General features: G+C 47.1%; 1 protein-coding gene across 1 annotated transcript; it reads right to left on the bottom strand.

Annotated features, from left to right (window-relative positions):
* LOC128095341 (cytochrome P450 2F2) lies at positions 1-12,642 on the bottom strand. The gene is made up of 9 exons (XM_052714198.1): positions 12,472-12,642; positions 12,217-12,379; positions 9,580-9,729; positions 4,899-5,059; positions 4,213-4,389; positions 3,702-3,843; positions 2,845-3,032; positions 1,521-1,662; positions 1-889 (listed from the first exon to the last, which is right to left on the bottom strand). Exons 1-9 carry the CDS (start codon positions 12,640-12,642, stop codon positions 708-710), a joined length of 1,476 nt encoding a protein of 491 aa, XP_052570158.1. The 3' UTR covers positions 1-707.
* Positions 12,643-23,287: the final 10,645 nt, after the last annotated feature.

Here is a 23,287-nt window from a genome sequence, read left to right as displayed (position 1 = left end):
TCTTCAACACTAAAAACTTAACTAAGAGACAAAGTCTAGTTAAGCTGGTTTTGAACTCAATCTGTAGCTCAAACAAGTCTTTTGACTTTTCAACACGTGACTCCAGGAGGGGCTTAGGGTAGGCGGGGCTTATGATGAGCGTGTCTCCATCCCTCTCTGCATCCAGACCTTCTCTTCCTCAACATAAAGCAATGGTTTTCAACCTTCCTAATGCTGTGACCTATTAATACCGTCCCTCATGTTTTGGTGACCTCCAACCATAATTATTTTCGCTGCTACTTCATAACTGTAATTTTGCTGCTGTTATGATTCATAATGTAAATGTTTGATATGCAGATGGTCTTGGGCGACCCTTGTGAAAGGGTCGTTCGACCCCCAGATTGAGAACCACTGCCCTAAAGGGTTTTTCTCATCTATTAATTCAGTCAAGTCAGGTATAAATCTATTGTCAAGATATTTATTAGGAAATGATACGAAAAGCCTGGAAAGGAGTACATTACAGAATAGGTTCTGTGGGTATAAGATGTGCATTCCCCCTTCGTCTTGTCATTCTTTCCATGAAGACAGGCTTTAAAGACAGGAGGGATAAAGGACCGATATGTGGCAGGCCCAGGGTTTGGGGAAGGGAATGTGATAGAGACACTGATGGAGGCCCACGACAGTGAAACCAACGGGAAGAGGGACAGAGCAGTCCCTGGGCACGGACCTCAGCGAACGCGCACACACAACTGGAAAGGCCTTGGCAAATTGCCCAGCCCTGAGCTAAGCGGGGTCAGATCGATGTCCTCGGGCTCCACCAGTGGATGCAACGTGAAGTTTTGCAGAATGGAGGTGAGGTATATGAAGAGCTCCATGCGCGCCAGTGGCTCCCCCAGACACAGTCGACGTCCTGCGTGGGTGGGAGGGCCAAGAGCAGCGGTGAAATTAGAGTATGGGGCTGCACCCCCATATGCTCAGAGGAAAATATGTGGGTTTGAAGATAACGGTTGGGGATATCACCGACAAAGGCATCAAAGTTTTGGGGGAAATGAAGCCGAAGTAGCTGCCAGCTGCCAGAGTGCACTTGTCTGGGTTCAAATCCTGTGTTTGAACGTTCCCACAGCTGGGACACAGCTGGGATGCAATCCGGTATGATCTGCCTACGGGCCTAACTCTCAGCCGCTGCCCCTTTCAGAGGCAGCAGCTGGCACACAAAAGACAACAAGGTAACATTATCAAACAAAATGCCCCCTCATTTTCTCCCTGTTGAGTAAATAGGATTCCCGCCCTTCCCCGCCCCCTTCCTCCTCCTGCGCTGCCAACCAGTCAAGGTAGAGTTAAGGAAAACCAGAACCAGCCTCGCCACCTAGTGGAGAGTCTGATAATAATCATTCTTAAATTAATAGGCTTCCACCCAGGTGTTACATGAGCCAAGTTGGAAAAGGAGATCTCTGCACGCAAAGCCAAGAATGGGATGGGATTGAGAGGGCTTGGAGAGTAGAGTTAGGATTATGGTTTAAAAGAGTGACTCCATCTCTTACCAGCCGAAAATGGCATGAAGGCAGGGCTCTTCTTGAAGGCTTGATTGTCATCCAGAAAATGCTCGGGATTGAACTCCCGAGGCGTCTTGAACTGTTCGGAGTCATAGTGTACGGTGTTAAGAAGCGTGATGACATCTGTGCCCTGTGTGGGTGAGGAGGCAGAGTCAATGATGTGGACTCGCTGAGGATTGTTTTTAATTTTAATTTTATGTGCATGAGTGTTTGCCTGCATGTATATATGTGGGTGCAATGGCCGAGGAGGTCAGAAGAGAGAGGCTAGTTTCCTGGAACTGGAGCTGGTGGTTCTAAGTTACTATATGGATGCTGGGAATCCAATCTGCGTCCTCTGAGGCAGCTAGGGCTCTTAAAACTGCTAAGCCATCTCTCCATTTTGGAAGAGGGTTGTTTTGTTTCCCTCAAACTCAGGTTTCCATGCTGCAAAGATGGAGCTGATAAGGGCTTGAGAAGGAGGCCGGGATGGGGCACAGACTCCATCCAGGGTTCCCAGAGATAGATGCTAGAAGATATTGCTGAGGTCTGAGAAATGGGAGGGGGCCACCCTTGGCCCTGAGCTTTGGAGAAGCAGATGTAGGATTTCTGAGGGAGGAGTCCTCCAACAATGGTATTTTGGCACCAGGAGATGTTCAGATGAAGTCCCAGACCCTTGTAACTCTTTAGAGGGGTCCAAGAGAGGGGCTTGAGATAGGGGAGGGATATGGCACTCCAGTACCTTCTGGTATGAGATGGAGTTCTGGGAAAGGACTCTGTTTTTTAAGAATCTAAGTTGGCTAAGCCTTGGTGGTGGCCTATGCTTGTAATTCCAGCATACAGGAGGTAGAGGTAAGAGGATCAGGAGTTCAAGTCTATCCTTAGTCACATAGAGAGTTTGAGGCCAACCTGGGCTACTAGAGACTTTTGCCTCAAAATGTGAAAAACAGAGCTGGACAGATGGCTCAGGCGTTAACGGCATGGGCTGCTCTTGAAGAAGACCTGGGTTTGATTCCCAGTACCCACATGGTGGTGGCCAACCATAATGTAACTCCAGCTCCAGAGAACACAACTTCCTCTTCTGGCCTCCTGGGTCACTGCATACGTATGGTGCACAGACAAACTTTCAGGTAAAGCATCTACCCATACACATAAAAATTAAAATTAAAAATTGGAAAAAAATGTTAAAAAACATTTCAGAAGCAAGCAACTTCCCACCTCTGCAGCTTCGCACTCTGGGAGCTGATTGCTAAGGTCAAGGGTACCCTTTAGCCAATTATGAGCCTGAGATACCTCTTCCTAGGTTACCCCACGTCGTTTCAGGGACCCGGCACACCTTGGGTATCATGAAGCCGCGGAAAGGCGTGTCCCGAATGACGCGGTGCGGCAGGTTCATGGGGATGACATCTGCGAAGCGTTGTACTTCGTGGATCACTGCGTCTGTGTAAGGCATGTTCACGCGGTCCTCCAGCGACGGCATCCGCGAGCGCCCTACCACACGGTCAATCTCTTCCTGCACGCGGGCTGGAGGTGGTAGGGGAAGGTAGTGGATGATGGTGTCTGAGGAATGGCTGGGACCAGAACAGGTTTGTGCGAGTGCCCAGGAAAGGCTAGTCTGGGTTTCAAAGCGTTCTTTTTTGAGAGAGGGCAAATGATGGTTGCTGCAAGGGTTTCTGGGTGTGGGTCTGTATAGGTGGGCATCAGGGCTACTTAGATCTCAGGATCCTCATTTGATTTCTAAAAGGGCTTTGAGGCTCATGGACCCAGTGGGTGGGCTGTGAGGGAAGGCTAGAGATCTCCCACCAAGCCACAGAGACACCCAGGAGGTGGAGCCTGGGGAGGGAGGGGGTCACATGTTGTGCTAGAGGTCATGTTGTACAGGAGAGGTCGGTGTCCTCAGCATGCCTTGTGGCTGGGGCTCAGGGCTGGGGTTTTGAGAGGACAGAGGGAGCAGGACTCTGAGGCCTGACAGTCACGTGTGTTGTGGGCAGGGCCCAAACTACACAGGAATGATTTGGAAGAGGATCAACACGCAGGGTGTGTGGAGCCTGAGGGCTATGTAGCTGGGGTCAGCCTCTCAGTGGGTTTGTCTATTATGAGAGAGTGCATTAGTAGAGGGCTCTAGTAGACCCTCTGGACGGGGAGAAGGGGAGAAGGGACAGAGTGTAGAGTGGCCCTTTGCTGCCCGTGTACCTTGCACTTTGGGGTACTTCATGAGAATAAGGAAGGCATGGCGCATCGTGGTGCCCACGGTCTCCGTGCCACCGAACAGCAGGTTGTGTGTGGTCATCAACAGGGTATCCATTTGGAAGTGGCTCAGTGGGTCTTTCTTCTCCTGTGGGGGTCGAAGAGCGGGGCTGTGAGTCAGGGCCTGGGGGAATCCTACACTTTGGAGCCCGTGTGACTCGCTACTGCCACCAGGGGCCAGTTCAGTCCCTCTCTTCAGCAGAGGAGTGTGAAGGGAGAGATAAAAAGTGGAGAGGCCCTTGGTGAACAACTTGGCAAACCACAACAGCTTAATGATTTGTTAATTGGAGGTGGCTCTGGGCAGCAGTCCAGCAGGGCCAGGTGCCACAGCTTCTCTTCCGGGAACAAGTGCCCAGCTCTGCCCAAGCTGAGATCCCTGCAGATTTGAGGCCCCGGATAGCAGAAGGGGTTCAAACCATCTCAGAGGGAAGATTTTTTTTTTTCATCTCGAGGCTACCTGCGCCATCTTTGTGAGGAAGCAATCGATGAAGTCCCGGGGAGAGTTGGGATCCAGGGAGTCCTGGTGTTCCCGGACACTGCGGGCGATGAGCTCTTTCATGCCTCCAAAGTTCCGGAACATGCGTCTGTGCGGCCCAGGCAGCCAGTCCAGGAGACTCGGGAAGATGTTGTACATCTGGGGACCAGAGTTGGAGGGGCTTCGTGAAGCAAGTTACTCAGCAGGGTGTGTGGTTGGGGACTCATGGCTGAGTAAGGTAAGCGGATCAAATAGGCTCTGACCAGGTCTTGGCAGGGGTAGCCGAGTTCTGCAAGGGTGGAAAGAGTGTGTGTGTGTGTGTGTGTGTGTGTGTGTGTGTGTGTGTGTGTGTGTGTGTATGGCTGGACTGAGCAACTGGGGGTGGGATTATAAAGTAAGAGTGGGGTCAGGTCAGGCCAGTTACATCTCTTCTCTGTTGGTTTTACTTCTTTTTTCTGAGACATGGTCTGGCTTTTCAGCCCTCCCTGGTGGGGTTCTCCCTATTTAGTCCAGGTTGACCTGGAACTCTGGCAATCCTCCAGTCTCAGTCTCTTTAGAGCTGAGATTATAGGCATGTTTCACCTCACCAGCCCCTACAGCCTTCGTTCTCCATGGTTGGACCCTGTGGACACCCCCTACTTGCGTCTGGTTGACCTCAGAGTACTGACCTCACCCCAGGGGCTGCTCATTATCTGGAAGTTGTCGTTAATAAATCGGATAATGGTGAGCAGACGCTCATCATCATAGTCGAAGCGGCTTCCAAAGATGACGGAACAGATAATGTTGGACACTGACCGGCTCAGGATAAAGACAGGGTCGAAGGGCTTGCCTGTGGATAGGGGGAATGGGTCAGTGTCCAGCTTTGGCAATACAATATTTGCAATAGCCAGGCTAATTATCTGTCACAATTACCATTTACTCAGCGTTCACTGACCCATGACACCGTGTCTTGCCTTCCAGAATGCTCACATGTGGCCACTCAGCGTGTAATATGACAACACTCCCAAAGTATTTGGCAATGTCACCCACAACACAGAACTCACTATATCCTGCAGAACAAGAATACTTATAACACAAGGCTGGGCTGTTCTTGGACACATTACACCACCCACAACACAGCACACACATCACTAGGTATCACTACAAACACTCGCTCACTCAACCACCAACAAAGTACAGCCAGTGAGTCTACCAGGGCAGCAGTAACCCCAGGTGAAAGGCTGAGGCAGGAGGATGGCTACATATTTAAGTTCAGCTTGGGTTATATGCTCAAAATTATCTCGGGACTGGAGAGTTGGCCCAGACAGACTACAGGTTGTTAGCAACTGCCTATAACTGCCTTCAGGGTGTCTGACACTTTCTTCTGGCCTCTGTGGGCACCCCCCACCCCCAACACACACAGTTGGCACACATTCACACAAATACATGCACACATAAATAAACCCTAAACTAAAAAGAAAATAGACATTTGGTTATAGTGATTGACATCTGCAGTTTCAGCTCTTGGGAGGTGGAGGCAGGAATCAGGAGTTCCAGGTCATCCTCAGCTGCCTAGTGAGTTTGAGGCCACCCTGGGCCTTGTCCCCACGAAAGAAACAAAACAAAACACCCCAAACCAACCAGACAAACACAACGTATGCCAACACAGTTGGCCCACAAACATCCCAAGACACAGTCACAATGTACTGCCTCATGTTGTCAGCACACAGCGCCATTCTCCTGCCTCACAGCATACAACAGTAACTCATGGCAGCTCACTGGATAGTGCAGAACACACTGTGATATCATAAGACATTCAACTAGGCCATAGAAGAGGTGACACATAGTAAGTCAACACTGGAGCTCAGCAGACTACATAGCGCAGTCCCACACACAATGCCTGAGGACAGCCTCACCCCAGTATAGAGCACAAACATACAGTCTAGTCTCTAATCAGCTAACAGCCAAACAGACTACGTACGGGAGACAATAAAAGCAACAAGGTCCGATGGTGCAGGCCTATAACCCCAGCGCTTGGGAAAGCTGAGGCAGGAGGTTCATTATGAGTTCCAGGCCCTTAGGAGTTTCTGTTTTGAAAACAAATAAACCAACAGAACCCACATTTCAACACAACGTCTAAGACAGAAGAGCACAGTCTGGAAAGTAGGATCTGAAGTGGACTCTTAGTCTTTTTGTTTTTCCTGAACCTCAGTTCTGATCTGTAAAATGGGCTTGGTGACAGTCCCCTCCTCATGGAGCTGTTATGAAGAGTCATATGTAACTAGGAAATCCATAGCTGTTGTGGTAGGTTGAATAATGGACACCATGGGTGTTCATATCCCCACCCCCACAATCTTACTTTAGTTGTGCTATTACTAAGAATTTTGTAATGGGGGGCTGGGGAAATGGCTCAGTGGTTAGGAATATGTATCGCTCTTACAGAGGATATGAGTTCAGTTTCTAGTACCTATGTTGGGCAGCTCACGATGATCTCTTCTTGACTCCAGTGGGATCCAATGCCCCTGGCCTCTTCAGGCAGCTGCACTCACATACACATACCTCCCCGAGACACATAACAACATAAAAATTTCAAAAATTAATTTTGTAATAGGAAAATTATTGTGAATTACCTGGGTGGACCTCAGTAAGGTCCTTATAAAGAAGAGTTAAGTGGGTCTAAAACAAAATGTGTAGCTAGGTGGTGGTGGCACATGCCTTTAATCCCAGCACTCAGGAAGCAGAGGCAGGTGGATCTCTGAGTTCGAGGCCAGCCTAGTCTACAGAGCGAGTTCCAAGACAGTCAGGGCTACAAACAGAAAACTTGTCTTGAAAAATAAAAAGTGTGTTGATTGGGAAAAGGAGGACAAGGAAGAAGAGGAAGAAGAAAGAGATGAGAGGAAAAGAGGAGAGAGAGAGAGAGAGAGAGAGAGAGAGAGAGAGAGAGAGAACATCCTACTGACCCACTGCTTACTTCAGAACTATAGAACCATATAAGAGAGTGAATCTGGCTGAGTATGGTATCTCACACCTGTAATCCAAGCCCATGGGAGACTGAGGCAGGAGAACTTCTTGTGAGTCTGAGGCCAGCCTGGGTTACGGAGTGGCAGCCTAGTTAAAACAAACAAAAAACAAACACAGGATTTGTGTTTTATTAAGCTACTGCATTTGTGACAATTTAAAAAGAATTAAAGTTTTATGTATTTGTTTGTGTGTGATGCAGATGGAGGCCAGAGGACATGCTCTCTTCTTCTGCTAGGTGGGTTTTCGGGATGGAACCCATGCTGTCAAGCTTGGCAGTGAGTGCCTTTGTCTGTTGAGCTATCTCACTGGCCCCATTGTGGTAATGTGTCAGAGCATTAAGAGACCAATAGAAGCAGCTATGATTTCACTTACATCACACGCAATCCCTTCAGCATCATGGGTGATAGATTCATTACTAATTATTATTTTTTCCAAAGCCTATAAGATTTGGAGAGCAGGGGGAAAGGTTGCTATTTTAGTATTCTGCATTTTAGTTTCTTCTTTAAAATGGGGCAGAGAAGGAGACTTCATCGACTTACATAGTTTTTTTTTTTTCCTCCCTCAGGACCTTGCCGTGCAGTGAAGACTGGCTTTGACTTCACAATTTTCTTGTCTCAGCCTTCTGAGTGTTAACGAATTTGCAAAGAGATGGCCATACCCAAGGATCTTGGAGCCACAGGCAATTGTGATTTTGTTTGAACTTTGTAGTGTTGAGATGGAACTGAGGTCTTGTGCACACTAGGCAAGTACTTCACCCCTGTGCCAAGTCCCCAGCCCCTCACTGGGGGATCCTAGGCAGGGCTCTACCACTGAGCCACACCCCCAGCCCTTCACTGGGGGTCTCTGGACAGGGGCTCTACCACTGAGCGACACCCCCAGCCCCTCACTGGGGGATTCTAGGCAGGGCCTCTACCACTGAGTCACACCCCCAGACCCTCACTGGGGAATTCTAAGCAGGGGCTCTACCACTGAGCCACACCCCCAGACCCTCACTGGGGGATTCTAGGCAGGGGCTCTACCACTGAGCCACACCCCCAGCCCCTCACTGGGGGATTCTAGGCAGGGGCTCTACCACTGAGCCACACCCCCAGCCCTTCACTGGGGGATTCTAGGCAGGGGCTCTACCTGAGCCACACCCCCAGCCCCTCACTGGGGGATTCTAGGCAGGGGCTCTACCACTGAGCCACACCTCCAGTTCTGTAGTGATTGTGTTGTTTTTTTCTTTTTAAAAAAGATTTCTTTCTTTTATATAGTAATATAACTAATAAATAGAGGAGTGAACCACATGAAATAAAGATGAAATGCCCAAAGATGGATTGTTCTGGTGGGATGCTTAAAAAAGATATAAAGTAGCTGGCATATATGAATGTATGCTAGAGGTTTTTTCAGAGTCTAGGGTGAATTTGTATTTATGGGTTTTATTTTGAAATTAAAACTGAAGTAATTATAAACCCCATGAAAAATAAAATGGTCAAAAACAAAAAATTTTTTTTTTAAGTTTTAGTTATGTGTATGTTTGTGTATATCTTTCTATGTGCATGTGTACATGTGTGTGGATACCCATGGAGGCCAGAGAGGCTGTTGGACCCTCTGGAGCTGGAAGTTGTGAACTATCATGTGGGTGCCGGGAACTGAACTCAAATCCTCTGCAAGAGCAGCTCGTGCTCTTGGCCATTGGACCATCTCTCCAGCCCACTTCCCCCAACTCCCTGCCATTTGTCATTTTTTTGAGACAAAGTCTCATGTAACCTAGGCTGGTTTCAAACTCACTGCTTAGCCAAGGATGATCTTGAACTACTGGTCCTCCTGCCTCCACCTCCTAAATTCTGGGCTTACAGGTGTGCACTACCACAGGTTTAGCTGTGGTGATTTTCCCCCAACATTTTAAAATAGATTTATTTATTTTGTGTGTGAATGTTTTGCCTGAGTGTATGTATATGCACCATATACATATTTGATGCCCATGGAAGTCAGAAGAAGGCATTGCATTCCCTGGAATGGGAGTTATAGATGGTGGTGAACCACCATGTAGGTGCTGAGAATTGAACCCGGGTCCTTTGCAAGAACAACTGGTCCTAACAGTTGGGCCACCTCTCCAGCTCTGTGGTGAGTGTTTGAGAATGGCATCATCATTACCCACTAGAAATAAACAAGCTGGGTTCTGAACACTACAGATAACACTACAGAGCTGTGATCATAAGGCAAGCCTCAGAGACTCCCATGCCCATTAATCTCGGGAGGGATAGTGCCCACTATGGGCAGAGTGAGAGGCCTCCAAGACTTTGTGTTCACACCCAGGCCCTGGAGCCCATAGAGTAGGATGGATGTGATTCCAGGGTGTGTTCTGACCTTCCGTTTTCCGTAGCACCTCCAGCAGGAAGCTGCCCTCTTCCAGGATCCGCTCCTCGATGCTCCTTTTTCCCATCCCAAAGTTCCGCAGGATTTGGACTGAGAACCTTCTGAGGACCTTCCAGCGTTCTCCATTGGAGAAGGCGATGCCTGGGAAGAAGAAGGAAAATTCCAAACTCAACTGCCAACCAACCCATCCTGAACCACAGCCACCAACCCGAGTTATCTTTTCCTCATGGCTTGCGGGGAAGAGGATTCAGTTTAGAATCTCATTTCCCCTGATTCTTCCAGCAAACCCGTCCCGACCCTCATGTCTGGGTCAGGTGCCTCCTTTGGGTTCTGCAGGACTCTGGACTTTCATCACCTGATCACTGTGCCTCCATATTCCCCTGTAAAGACCAGGTCACTTTGGGCTATCAGAAAGGCAGTGTGAAGACCTGTGTTTCGTGCCACTGTGACCTTGGTATTGTCGCCAGACCTTGCTGATGATTGCTTATTGATTACTGAGTGCACAAATAAGAGATAAGCAAGGAAAATAAACACCAGGACACTGGGAACTCACCCCAGAACAAGCCTGATCTCTCAGCTTTGCACAACCCTTTGCAGAAGCCAATCCTCTCCCCTGCTTTTTGAATTTTGGTACTAGGATTGATTGAACTGAGGGCAACATAGACGTCAGGAAGGTACTCTGTCACTGAGCCACCATCTCAAACGCTCCTTTTACTTGTGCTCTTGACAGTGTCCTCTTAGGTAGCCCTGGCTGGCCTGGAACTCATCATGTAGACCAGGCTGGCCTTGAACTTTCGAAGACTCCTGTGCTTCTGCTCACCCAGTGCTGGGATTACAAGTGTGTGCTACCATGCTTTGCTCTCTTTTTTACTTTTATTATTAATATTTGTTACATTTATTTGTGTGTGTGTGTGTGTGTGTGTGTGTGTGTGTGTGTGTGTGTGTGTATGAGTGTGGGTATACATGTGCCATGGAGGTCAGAGAATAACTTTGCAGGCATCAGTTTTCTTTTTCTTTTCCTTTTTTTTTTTTTTTTTTTTTTTTTTTTGGTTTTTCGAGACAGGGTTTCTCTGTGTAGCTTTGCGCCTTTCCTGGAACTCACTTGGTAGCCCAGGCTGGCCTCGAACTCACAGAGATCCGCCTGGCTCTGCCTCCCGAGTGCTGGGATTAAAGGCGTGCGCCACCACCGCCCGGCTTCTTTTCCTTTTTAAAAATTTTTTTTTTTTTTTTTTTCGAGACAGGGTTTCTCTGTGTAGCCCTGGCTGTCCTAGAACTCACTTTGTAAACCAGGCTGGCCTTGAACTCACAGAGTCTGCCTCTGCCTTCCTAGTGCTGGGATTAAAGGTGTGTACCACCACTGCTCAGTTCAGTTTTCTCTTCCTACCATGTGGGTTTCAGGGATTGAACTCAAGTAGTCAGGCTTGGCAGCAAGCACCCTTCCCATCTCACTGGCCTCATACTTTATTATTATTATTATTATTATTATTATTATTATTATTATTATTATTATTGATATCAGTGGTCTTCCTCAGTCACCCTCCTCAGCTGTTTATTGAGGCAGTGCCTCTCATTTGAGCCCAGAGTCTGCCAACCCAGTTAGTCTAGCTATCCAGCTCTGAGGATCCTTTGTCTCTGCCTCTCATGTGCTGGGATTACAGACAGCAGCCATGCCCACTTGGCATTACGTGAGTGCTGGGGATCCGAACTCTCAACCTCAAGCTTCTGCAGCAAGTGCTTTATCCTCACAGTCAGCTCCCCAGCCCTAGACCACTTTCACTCCCTCTTGACCTGACTAGTCATCTTCATCGTTTAGGTATCTGTCAGGAGGAACTCTGGGGCAGGAATTCCTCCTTGGCTGGGTCAGGCACTTCCTTTTGGTTCCTGCAGCTTCCCAACTCAGTTCTGACCATGCTGGGATGTCACAGACTCATGATGGCCTGTGTTTCTCATTGAACTAGGAATCATGGGATAAAGTCTCGGATTTCTTTAAAGAAAAATGCAGATTCTTTTTGACACAGTCAAGAATTAGCTGTTGAAGAAGATGAGGGAGGAGGACCAGAGTAAAGGAGGTGACTTGATGGGTAAGGTGCTTGCCACACAAGCACGGGGCCCTGAGTTTGCTGGATGTGACCCTGCACCCATGTTTGCTGGATGTGATCATGACTGTATTCCCAGTGCAGGGGCATGGAGACAGGTGGAGACAGACCCTGTCTCAAACAGCATGCACACAAACATCCCCTCCTCCAAATGAGATGGGATTTGAAATGGGGAACATGGAGTTAGACCTGATAGGGATTGGGGTTGAGTTGAGGTAGACAGGCTGGGACAAAGGTCAGTACTTGGCTTCTTGACTGAGTGGAAATTTGATGCTCTGGTTGAGACAGAGTAAAGATTGGGGTGAGCATGGGGTTGGACCAAAGAGACATGGAGGTTGATATGGCTGTTCAGTTCAAGGTGGGAGTGGGAGTTGAAGCAGGGTAGATCCCACTCTCCCCTCAGGATCGCTTGTCTGCCTCCTTCATGAGGTCATTAGTGAGATCTGCAGCTCTGAATGCCATCGAGATGACAGTCTCTCACCCTTGTTCCCTTCCTAGATATGCAAGAGACTAGAGGATGGAGCAGGCTTACCATTGCCCTTGGTGAAGTTGAAAAAGACAGGGTATGAGCCACGGCCACTGAACTCCTCCCCTTTGTCCACAAGAGCCTCCTTCACAGTTTGGTATCCGCTGAGGACCACGACTCGCCTGGGCCCCAGGTACACTGTGTACACGGACCCATACTTCTTACTTAGCTGGAGGTAGAAGAGAGAGTTTACTGGGGCTTGGTGGTCATGGGACCCCTTTCCCTCCCCATTGCCCTTTACCAAAGGCAAATCCCCTGCACCTTGGTCAGTGAGGTCAGCAAGTCCTGGGAGCGCAGCTGCAGCAGGTTTCCCAGGATGGGGAGAGGTTTGGGTCCTGGAGGCAGCTGGCCCTTGCCCCATGAGGTGAAGGTCAGGGATAGAGAGATGACGGCCAGGAGGAGAAGCAAGATGGCTGTGCTCACACCATCCATATTGAAGGCAGCTGCAGTGCCTGCGGGCAAAGGGAGATGGAGAGCGTGGAATCCCTCTATTCACATTCTTCTGGAATGTTCCTCCTCTGGGTCCAGGCAATGGGGGTAGTGGAGAGAAGGAGATGCAGAGTGAGGTCAGAGGCTAAGAGGGAGAGGAGGAGGGAAGAAAAAGGGAGAGGGTGTGCGAGGACACAGATGGATCGCCAAAATGTAAACATGAGAAAGGAATTTGGAGACAGGTGGAGACAGAGGAATACACAGACAATGAAATGGGAAACAGTGGAATGCACGTCTTATCAGTTTGTGTAGCTGTATTATCTATCTATCCAACTACCAATATATCATCTATTATCTATCATCTATTAATAATCTATCATCTGACCTCTCTCTGTCTGTCTGTCTGTCTATCTATCTGTTATCTGTCTTTCTGAAACCATCTATCAAAGCACTGACTCTCACAAAGAAAAATAACAAAAGATAGACACACAGATGGGTACAGACAAATGAAGACCTGGAGATAAAGGCTGGCAGATCAGAAAGAGAGAGAGAGAGAGAGAGAGAGAGAGAGAGAGAGAGAGAGAGAGAGAGAAAGCCAGAGAAGGAAGAGACAGATACACACACTTTTTTTTTTTATTTTATTTTTTGCTAGTCTATGAAGACAGGCTCTCACTCTAGCCTATGCCGGCTTCTGATCCATGCCAATCCTCCAGCCCCAGCCTCTGAGTGCTGGGCTTACAGGCATGTGCCGCTATACCTAGTTCAGAGATGCATACCAAGAAACAGAGACAGGCCAAACATTGCTGCGTGTCTGCAATCTGGCACTGGGGAGGCAAAAGCAGGAAGAAGGTTTGAGGCAAAAGCAGGAAGGTTTGAGGCTAGCCTTAGCTAATATAGTGGGTTTTCAGTCAGTCAAGGGCTGGGCATGAAAACCCTGTCTCAAAAGCAAAAACGGAAACAAAACAACCCCTTCAAATAAAAACAGTAATAACCCCCCCAAACAAACTAGCTCAAATCAGCCCAGACAACAACAACAAAAACAAACGAGAAAAACTGCAACCACCCAGAGATAGATACCGTAAAATAAAGGCTCCTAAAAGACATATATTAAAACCACACACATGATATTGCTGTTTGTCAAGTTAAGAAGAAGAAAAAACGGGAAATAAAATGGAGGGGTGGGCAGGAGAAAGAGTGAGAGCCCTGGTCCTAACAGGGATTGAAGGAGGACAGACGGCACAGTAGACACAAGCTGAGACAGACAGGAAAGTCCCAGAAGAGATCCTCAGAGCTACCCCTCTTGGGAGCTATCCCTTACCTGTGTCCCAGTCTTCTGTAAGATTGTTCCGAGCGCTTGTGTGTGCTGGAGTGTGTGCGTGGGGGGCGGGGGGGCATCTGCTCTTAAGTTTCCATGCCCCTCCTCTGCCCTGCCCCCTTTCCTGGTTCTTCCAGTGAGCTTAATCCCCTCCTACCATCCCATCGTACCTTTCCTGTAGACCCTGGGCTCTCAGCCAGCTGGCATGGTGGGGTGAGTGGGGACCACACCTCGAGAACCCTCTGTCACTTGACTGGGGCCTCCTGGCCCTAAGGCTGACCTTAAATCTCCCCCATGTGTCCAGTGCCTGCTCTTTGCCTTGGAATAGGGCAAAAGCTTCTCAACTCTGGGCCTGGTTCTTGACGAGGAGGTGGGGTTATGGGGTGTTGGCCAAGAAAATAATGGGCCAGGGAGGCAGTGTTGTGGATCTAGTACTGGACTGAGTCCTATTTTGGGGCTTTTCTGGTCTCTGTTTCTAGGTTCAAGTCCAGTTTTGCCATCCCAGCCAAGAGACCTTGCGTAAGGCCCGTTCCCTTCGGTAGAGCCCTCATTTCACTGGACTCTTCCTGTGACCCTCCATATCTTGTGGTTGGTCTCTGAAATTCTCTGTGAATTTCATTCTGTTTCTCTCAGTCTCATAATACATGTATTAAATCCTAAAAGACATGTATTAAAATGACACACACAATATTGCTGTTTGTCAAGTTAAAAAACGAAAAAGAAACAGAGAATAAAAAGAAGGAAAGATGGGTACGTTAAGGCCAAGGGTCTGGGAAGCCCCTTGGAAGTGTACCCAACTTTGCTGTCCTTCTTGGGTGGGTGGTGGTGGGAGAGGAGGCACTTGGAGGCCCCCTTTCTCTTTAAGGTTTATTTTTAAATTTTAATTATGTGTATGGATATGCATGTGAGTACATTGCCCACAGAAGTCAGAAGAGGGCGTTGGATCCCCTGGAGCTGGAATTATAGCTGCCAGATATGAGTGCTGGAACCAAACTGGATCCCCTGTAAAAGTGGGACAGGCTCTTAACCACCGAACCATCTCTCTAGCCTGTCTCTTTTTTTGAGACAGGGTCTCACGTACCCCAGAATGTCTTAGAACTCGCTAGGTAGCCAAGGGTGACCTTGAACTCTGAATTCTTTAGCTCCCACCTCTGGACTGATGGTACTACAGGCATGTACATTCACATCCGTTTTTTTTTTTTTTTTTTTTGGATGCTGAGGATGGAACCCAGGGCATGATGCATGTCAGACACTCTACCAACGGAGCCAGGCCCCCAGCCCTGCCTTTCTTTCTTTCTTTCTCTCTGTGTTTCTCCCATCCTTACCCCCCAGCAGGTTCTTCTAGGTTGCAGCCTCTTCTCATCACCCTCCATCTCTGTGGCTCATGCTTCTGTGACTGTGAATATAGTTGGCTGAGGCTGGAGGAGAGTGAGGGAGAAAGGGAGGGCCACAGAAAAAGAACTCAGATCATGCTTTCCCTCCCTGGCTTATATGAGGTCTCCCTTCTGCTCTCCTGAGTCCCCCTCTGCGACCCATGTCTGTTCTTGGCACTCATCTTGGAAACTGGTCCAGGTTTCTCAACTTCTGTCCAGGTCAGAAGAGCTGTTAAAGCCAAAGCTGGGGCAGGGCAAGAGAGAGATTCACTGAGGGCAAGGGTCTGGGAAGCCCTTGGAAGTGCGCACAACTTTACTGTCCTCCTGGGAGGTGGGAGAGGAGGCAATTCAACACCTCAGGTCTCAGGCACGTGATGAGATGGAGGTGGGGCAGATGGTTTTGTTAGAACCCTGGAAAGGCTGGTTAGGGCAGGTCCTGGGAGAGGGGTGAAAACTTCCTTGTGGGATTACAGGTCTTCTGTTTCCCATGGCATCAGCCCCTACTTCTGAGGGGAGGGTGTAGTGCTGAATCCACTCCAGTCCCTTGGCTCTGAAACCGGTTTGAGAGGCATCTCCTGTGATGGCCTCACTGGGGGGTTTTTAAGGACTTTGTGTTCTTCTTGTGTTATGACTTTCCAGCCTGTTCCAAATGGAACTTGGACTCAAGGAGGGATGTACTTTAGACACTGAATTTGGCACTGTTGATGTTTTGGGGCTACTAATTTATGTGGAAGTCCATGCCATGTGTGCTAAGACTCTAGGTTTCCAGAACTGAGAGGACACTTTCTCTTTAGGCTTGTTCCAGAAAAAGTATGCAAATTTACAGTCTGCTCTACTGCTCTGCCCAGTCAGGAGAGTCAGTTTGCAGTGAAATATGGTCCAGGTGGTCCTGGACTAGTCCTTTTACCTTTGAAGCTTCAATTACATAACTGAGAGAGGTAAGAGAAGATTGTCCAAGTCAGCTGGGAGGTGGTGGTGCGCGCTTTTGAATCCCAGCACTCGGGAGGCAGAGGCAGATGGATCTTTGAGTTTGAGGCCAGCCTGGTCTACAGAGCCAAACAGAGAAACCATGTTTTGAAAAACAAACAAACAAACAAACAAACAAACAAACAAAAATAAAGATTGCCCAATTCAGAGGGCATAGATCCTAGGAAAAGCTCTGAACCACATAAGACAAGAAGATGTACAATTCCTACCCCCAATACTACAGTCACCTTGAAGGGAGAGGGGCTTCCTGGAGGAGGTGACTCTCAAAGCATGCTGGAGACTCAGTTCCTTCAGTGAAGTGGGGATACTGTCCCCCTGTGTGTGCCGTAGTTTCTCCTTCAACATAATTGGCATCCCCTTTGGAAGATGGAAGAGCCAGGAGGGAAGTGCAACTCGTATTCACCAAAAAAAAAAAAAAAAAAAAAAAAGAAAGAAAGAAAAGATTCCAGGTTCCTAGCTGCAGAAGTCATTTCTCCATCCATCTGGTTGTAAAGGCATCAAGTGGCCCTGGAGGTTCTTGGTTTGTGTTTGTTCTAAAATATTCTTTTTAGATTTATTTTATTTTATATGTATGAGTGTTTTGCCTTTTTGCATATCTGTGTACCACATGCATGGCTGGTGCCTGAGGAAGTCAGAAGGGAGTGTTGGATCCCCTGGAACTAGAGTTATGGAAGGTTGTCAGCCACCATGTGCGTGCTAGAAATTAAACTAAATCTACAAAAGCAAACTCCACAGCCCTAGGTATATTCTTTTTCTCTTTAAAGATTTATTTATTTATTTATTTTGTGTATATGAGTGTTCTATCTGCATGCATGCCTTTATGCCAGCAGAGGTCATCAGATCTCACTAGAGATAGTTGTGAACCACCATGTGGGTGCTGGGAATTGAACTTAGGCCCTCTGGAAGAGCAGCCAGTGCTCTTAACTGCTGAGCTATCTCTCCAGCCCCTTTTTTTCTATTCTTGATACTGGAGCTCAAACTCAAGACCTCGTGTATGCTAGACAAGAACTCTACTGAAAAGAGTGCTGCCACTGAGCACTCTCTCTGGGAGATTCTAGGCAGGGGCTCTACCACTGAGCCACACCCCAGCCCCTCACTGGGGGATTCTAGGCAGGGGTTCTACCACTGAGCCACACCCCCAGCACCTCACTGGGAGATTCTAGGCAGGGGCTCTACCACTGAACCACACCCCCAGCCCCTCACTAGGGGATTCTAGGCATGAGCTCTACCACTGAGCCACACCCCCAGCCCCTCACTGGGGGATTCTAGGCATGAGCTCTACCACTGAGCCACACCCCAGCCCCTCACTGGGGGATTCTAGGCAGGGGTTCTACCACTGAGTCACACCTCAGCCCCTCACTGGGGGATTCTAGGCAGGGGCTCTACCACTGAGTCACACCTCAGCCCCTCACTGGGGGATTCTAGGCAGGTACTCCACCACTGAGCCACACCCAGTCCCTCACTGGGGGATTCTAGGCAGGTACTCCACCACTGAGCCATACCCAGCCCCTTACTGGGGGATTCTAGGCAGGTACTCCACCACTGAGCCACACCCAGCCCCTCACTGGGGGATTCTAGGCAGGTACTCCACCACTGAGCCACACCCAGCCCCTCACTGGGGGAGTCTAGGCAGGTGCTCTATCACTGAGCTACGTACCCAGCCCATCACTGGTGGATTAGACTTATTCTTGTTTTTTTCCTAAGACTTTGAGGTGCATCATTAGGCTATTTATTTAAGAGCTCATGAATATTTATTTATTTGAAATAGGGTCTCACAGTGTAGCCCCCTGGCTAGCCTTGAACAGATCTCACAGAGATCTGTATCTTTCTGCCTCCTATGTGCTGGGATTGAAGGTGCGCACCACTTTGCCTGGTGATTTGGCCTTAACAATATTTGTTTTATTTTTTTTTTAATTTTGAGTGTGTGTGTGTGTGTGTGTGTGTGTGTGTACATGAACTCTAGTGCCTGCAGAGGCCACAGGCATCAGATTTCCTGGAGCTGAGTTACAGGTGGTTAGGAGCTTCTTGATGTGGCCACCAAACTTGGGTCCTCTGCAACAGTTTTTTTTTTTCTAATTTAAAGTTTTTTCATACACCATATTTTGATCATGTTTGTTTACCCTCCCCAGATTCTTCTCTGATTCTCCTCACCCCTCTGCCCACACAACTTTACACTCTTTCTTAAAAAAAAAAAAAAAAACAGAAACAACCACAGAAGAGTGAGAAACAACCCCACCTCTCGACAAAACCCATAAAATTAAAGATCAAAACAAACAGGCAAAAGACCAATGAGACAAAATTATAACAGAAAACTCAAAAGCAAAACAACCTCCCTCCCCCAAGCAGAACAAAACAGAAACGCCGCAAAAATACAGCTGAGTTCCTTTCGTGTCAGGCAGCAATGAGTTCCTTTGGCCTGGATTTCTTTCTTTATCAGTTATGACAGAGAGCTTTGCTAAGGATCGTAGTCTGGATTGGTAGTTGTCTTTCAAAACTTGAAATGCGCCCTTCTTAAGCTCTCCTAGAGTTTGAAGTTTGAGCTGAATCATCAGCTGTTATTCTGATGGGATTTTATTTGTATAGACTTGGCTTTGTACCTCTCTTCTGCTCTGTTTTCTTTCTTCCTTTCTCTCTTTCTTTCTCTCTGTCTCTGTCTCTGTCTCTCTTTCTCTCTCTCTGTCCATCCACCCTTCCTTCCTTCCTTCCTTCCTTCCTTCCTTTTTTCCTTCCTTCCTTCCTTTTCTTCTTCTTCTTCTTCTTCTTCTTCTTCTTCTTCTTCTTCTTCTTCTTCTTCTTCTTCTTCTTCTTCTTCTTCTTCCTCCTCCTCCTCCTCCTCCTCCTCCTCTTCTTCTTTTTCTCCTTCTTCTTTTTTTTCTTCTTCTGTTTTCTTTTTCTTTTTTTTTCTGAGACAGGGTCTCTCTGTGTAGCCCTGGCTGTCCTGGATCTCACTCTGTAGACCAGGCTGTCCTCGAACTCCCAGAGATCTGCCTGCCTCTGCTGGGATTAAAGGTGTGCACCACCATGCCTGGCCTCTTCCTGCTGCTCAATGCACATGTTCATTGTTCTGTGTACTTAGTGGTTTAGTTGTAACATGATGAGGGGCAATTCTCTCTTCCTTGTCTGGCTTGGCATCTGTTTCCTTAATTTTGGGAATTTTCTGCCATGATTTGTTTCATTTTTATGCTTTTAGAATGAAATTCTTCTATTTCTTAGATTTGTTCTTTTCATAGTGTCTCAAATATTTTGCAAAGCCCTCATACCTTCTTATTATTTTAATTTTATTCTTTTTTTTTTTTTTGACAGGGTTTCTCTGTGTTGTTTTGGTGCCTGTCCTGGATCTCGCTCTGCAGACCAGGCTAGCCTCGAACTCACAGAGATCTGCCTGGCTCTGCCTCCTGAGTGCTGGGATTAAAGGTGTATGCCACCACTGCCCAGCTTAATTTTATTCTTGTTGGAACATTCTAACTCCTTCCTTGTCCTCAATCTCAGATCTTCTGTCTTCTCTTTGATCCATCTGTTGGTGGGATTTTCTATGGAGCATTTGTTCAACTTGCTGTGTTTTTTATTTCCAGTATTTCAGTTTGGATTTTCATCAAGTTTTTGAACTCTTGATTGAATTCCTCTTTTATAGCTTTTATTGACTTTTTTACTTCATCCAGCTGCTTGTGTCCTTTGGAATTCATTCTGAAGTTTATTTTCTTTCTTTTAAAAATATTTTTGAGCATATTTGTAATAATTATTTTTGAATTCTTTGCCTGAGATTCCATCTAAATCATTCTCACTGGAGGCCATTACTGTGGTATTGACAACTTTTGGAGGATTTATATTGCCTTTTTTTTCCTTCATGTTATTTATGTTTTTGTGTTGGGACTTGACTATCTGGAGTTAGGTCATTGGCTGAAATTATTAATTTTTAAATACTGATTTATTAAAAGCCACCACTATTATTTTACAGACAGTATTTGCACTATTCAGGAGGGACTTGGTTAGGGACTGGCGGCTCAGTGGTTAAGAATGTGTACTGCTCTTGCAGAGGACCCGAGTCCAGTCCCCAGTACCATGTTATCTGGCTCACAACTGCCCATAACCCCAGCTTCAGGGGATTCAGCCATCACCTCTGGACTCTGAGGCCACCTGAACTCACATGTGTGTGCATGTGTGCCTGCACATACACATACAATTTAAACAAATGTCAAAAAAATAAGAGGGACCAGGCTGTAGGGGCTGCGGTGTTATTTTCCTTACCTAGAATGATTGTTGGCGCCCCAGGCATGACCCCCAGTGTTAACTTGCTGTTAGAACAATATCAGAAAAATCAATGACTACCAAAGGCCGAGAACATAGTGATACCCAGGAACAAACAATAAAATTGAATGACTTTTTTTTTTGCATGCCAAGCATTTTATGATGTAAAGGGTTGCTGATAGTAGTGTGTACACTACTAACATTTGAGTTGCTTTAATTATGAGTGGAAAGACAATAACAACAACAAAAAAGAATAAAAGGGAGATGTGGGGAGATGGTTTTGCTCTTCCAGAGGATCTGGGTTCAATTCCCAGCATTCATAATTTGGCTCACAACCATCTGTGACTCTAGGTCCAGGGAATCTGTTGCCCTCTTCTGACCTCCAAGGCCACCAAATACACATAGCACACAGCCATATATATTGGTAAAACACTCAGGCATATAAAAAAATAGTTCAAAGAGAAAGAAAAAGCTCCATCAACAATTTAAAATACCAAACCCAAACCAAACCCCAAAACAAGCAGATGAATAAACACACAAACAAAAGCCCTTATTGTAATGGTTCTCAACCTGTGGGCCATGACCGCTCTGGGGGGGTCAAATGACCCTTTCATAGGGTCATATATCAGATATCCTGCATATCAGATATTTACATTATGATTCATAACAGCAGCAAAATTACAGTTCTGAAGTAGCAATGAAATAATTCCTCACCACAACATGAGGAACTGTATTAAAGAGTCTCAGCCTTAGGGAGGTTGAGAACCACTGCCTTATTGTAAGGCTACAGATTATTATTGGGGTGACAGAGAAAAGGTGGATGAGGTAGAGATATGTGCAGAAGGAGCTGAAGGGGCAAAGGAGAGGGTGGTGAGGCAGTCTTGGCTGAAGGTTGACTGAAAAGGGAGGAGGAGTGAAGAAATACACGCAAACAATGTCTGTCGTTCAGCTCTCAGGAGGCTTCGGTACAGATATCCTATAAACTTGACCACCCGATATTCTTGGTCAGAGGAAAATGGGACAGGAAAGAGTAAGAAAGAGAGAGAGAAAGGGATAGGAGAACGCATCAGAGAGTGAGAGCAGTCTAGTCTGTTCTTTGATTTGTTTAGTGGTAGAGTTCTACTGTCCTGATTCAGCTCTGAGTTTCCCAAGGAAGTGCACAGAGGAGTCCAGGGCTGTATGCATGCTGGATGCAAGTGTTGCACTGCTTAGCTGGCCTCTCTGCACTTGGTGGGATCATTAGCTGTGTTTGGGTCTCCAGATGGCTCTATTGATGTCATGCAGAATGTGTAAGTCCTTCAAAGAGCCAGCCCCACAATTATAAGTGAAATGGAACATGGTTTGAGGGCCTGAACACTGAAACAGCCACAACAGGGGGAGTCCTGTGGAACTAAAGTCTACAGGCTTCAGACATACTGATAGCTATCATGAAGAGAATCCAGGCCCTCTGGAAAACTGAACATTGTGTGTGCATCCCAAAGAAGCTGAAGTTAGTCAATATCTCCATCATTTGAAAAACCAACTGGAAGCCTGCCATAGTGGCTCATGCCTGTAAGCCCAGTGCTCAAGAGGCTACGAAGCAAGATCCTGTCTCAAAAGCAATCCATCCATCCATCATCCATCCATCCATCCATCCATCCATCCATCCATCCCACAGACAACAGCTTAACTAAAGCTAGTGGACCACTTAGAAGACGACTCCTGGAGTTCTACAATGAAGCCGTGTTTTCCAGGACGGTGTCTTCCATGGCAAGCGCTGGTAGTAGCCTTTTAAGGATTACTCATTCTGGTTCTTGGTCTGTGCACCTGTATTTATTGTAGGTGATGGTTTTGTTTGCAATGTTTCATAAAGCCAGGGAAAAGGAGTTTGCAGGTGACCCCACCTTTCCCCTACTCAGGAGGGAGAGGTAGGTATGTGAGATTGTGAAAGCCAGACAGGGAAGCGGGCAGCAGAGACCTCTAGTTCACAACTTCTTGTCTGCTTTCCTTGCTTCCTTGCTTCCTTCCTTCATGTCTCCTCTTCCTACTCTTCCTTTTGTGATGGAACTCAGGGCTTCCTACATGCTAAGCACATACATGCTCTACCATCGAGCTACATTCCCAGCACTTCATCTTGATTTCTTTCTACATACAAGTCACGGAGTGTCTTGACCATTCTGTGACCTCCCAATCTAGTGTTTGTTCCAACAGGCCTGAGCCCATGCTGGAGCCTTGAAAGCTTGGCATTGATAAAGGGATCTAGGTTGTCCAAAACACTGAAAGAATCTGACCTGGCCCTGAGCCAAACTCCTTAAGCCTTTATATAAACCTCATGATTGCCTCTCTCTGCCTCCCTCCCTGCAGACACACCTAGGCCCCTTTTTTATTTTTTTTGCCTTCTTTGTACATGGCAAGAAGCTACAAGGCAATCAGTAAATAAGTCCCTTAATATCTGCTTTGAATGCATCTCCCTGGCAGTTAATACTTCTCTGGCATGTCAATGGGACCGAGTTTGGGAAGATTGAGGCCTTCTTTTGTGGGAATTCCCACAGTACTGATTTTGTGGCAACTCCATCCACTAGGTATGAGGGAACAAAGCATAATGCAACACAGTTCTTCAGAGGGTTGATAACTTACTAGACCTGTGTGAGGATAACAGGCTTTCTCTTTCTCTCTGTATTTATTGATTGATTTTGTGTGTTTGCGTGTGTGTGGATGTGTGAGTGTGTGTGTGTGTGTGTGTGTGTGT

The sequence above is a fragment of the Peromyscus californicus genome, unplaced genomic scaffold, assembly GCF_007827085.1.
Source record: "Peromyscus californicus insignis strain IS unplaced genomic scaffold, ASM782708v3 Scaffold_4__1_contigs__length_199733344, whole genome shotgun sequence".
Lineage (NCBI taxonomy): Eukaryota > Metazoa > Chordata > Mammalia > Rodentia > Cricetidae > Peromyscus > Peromyscus californicus.
This window is presented reverse-complemented; position numbering and strand designations above follow the sequence as displayed.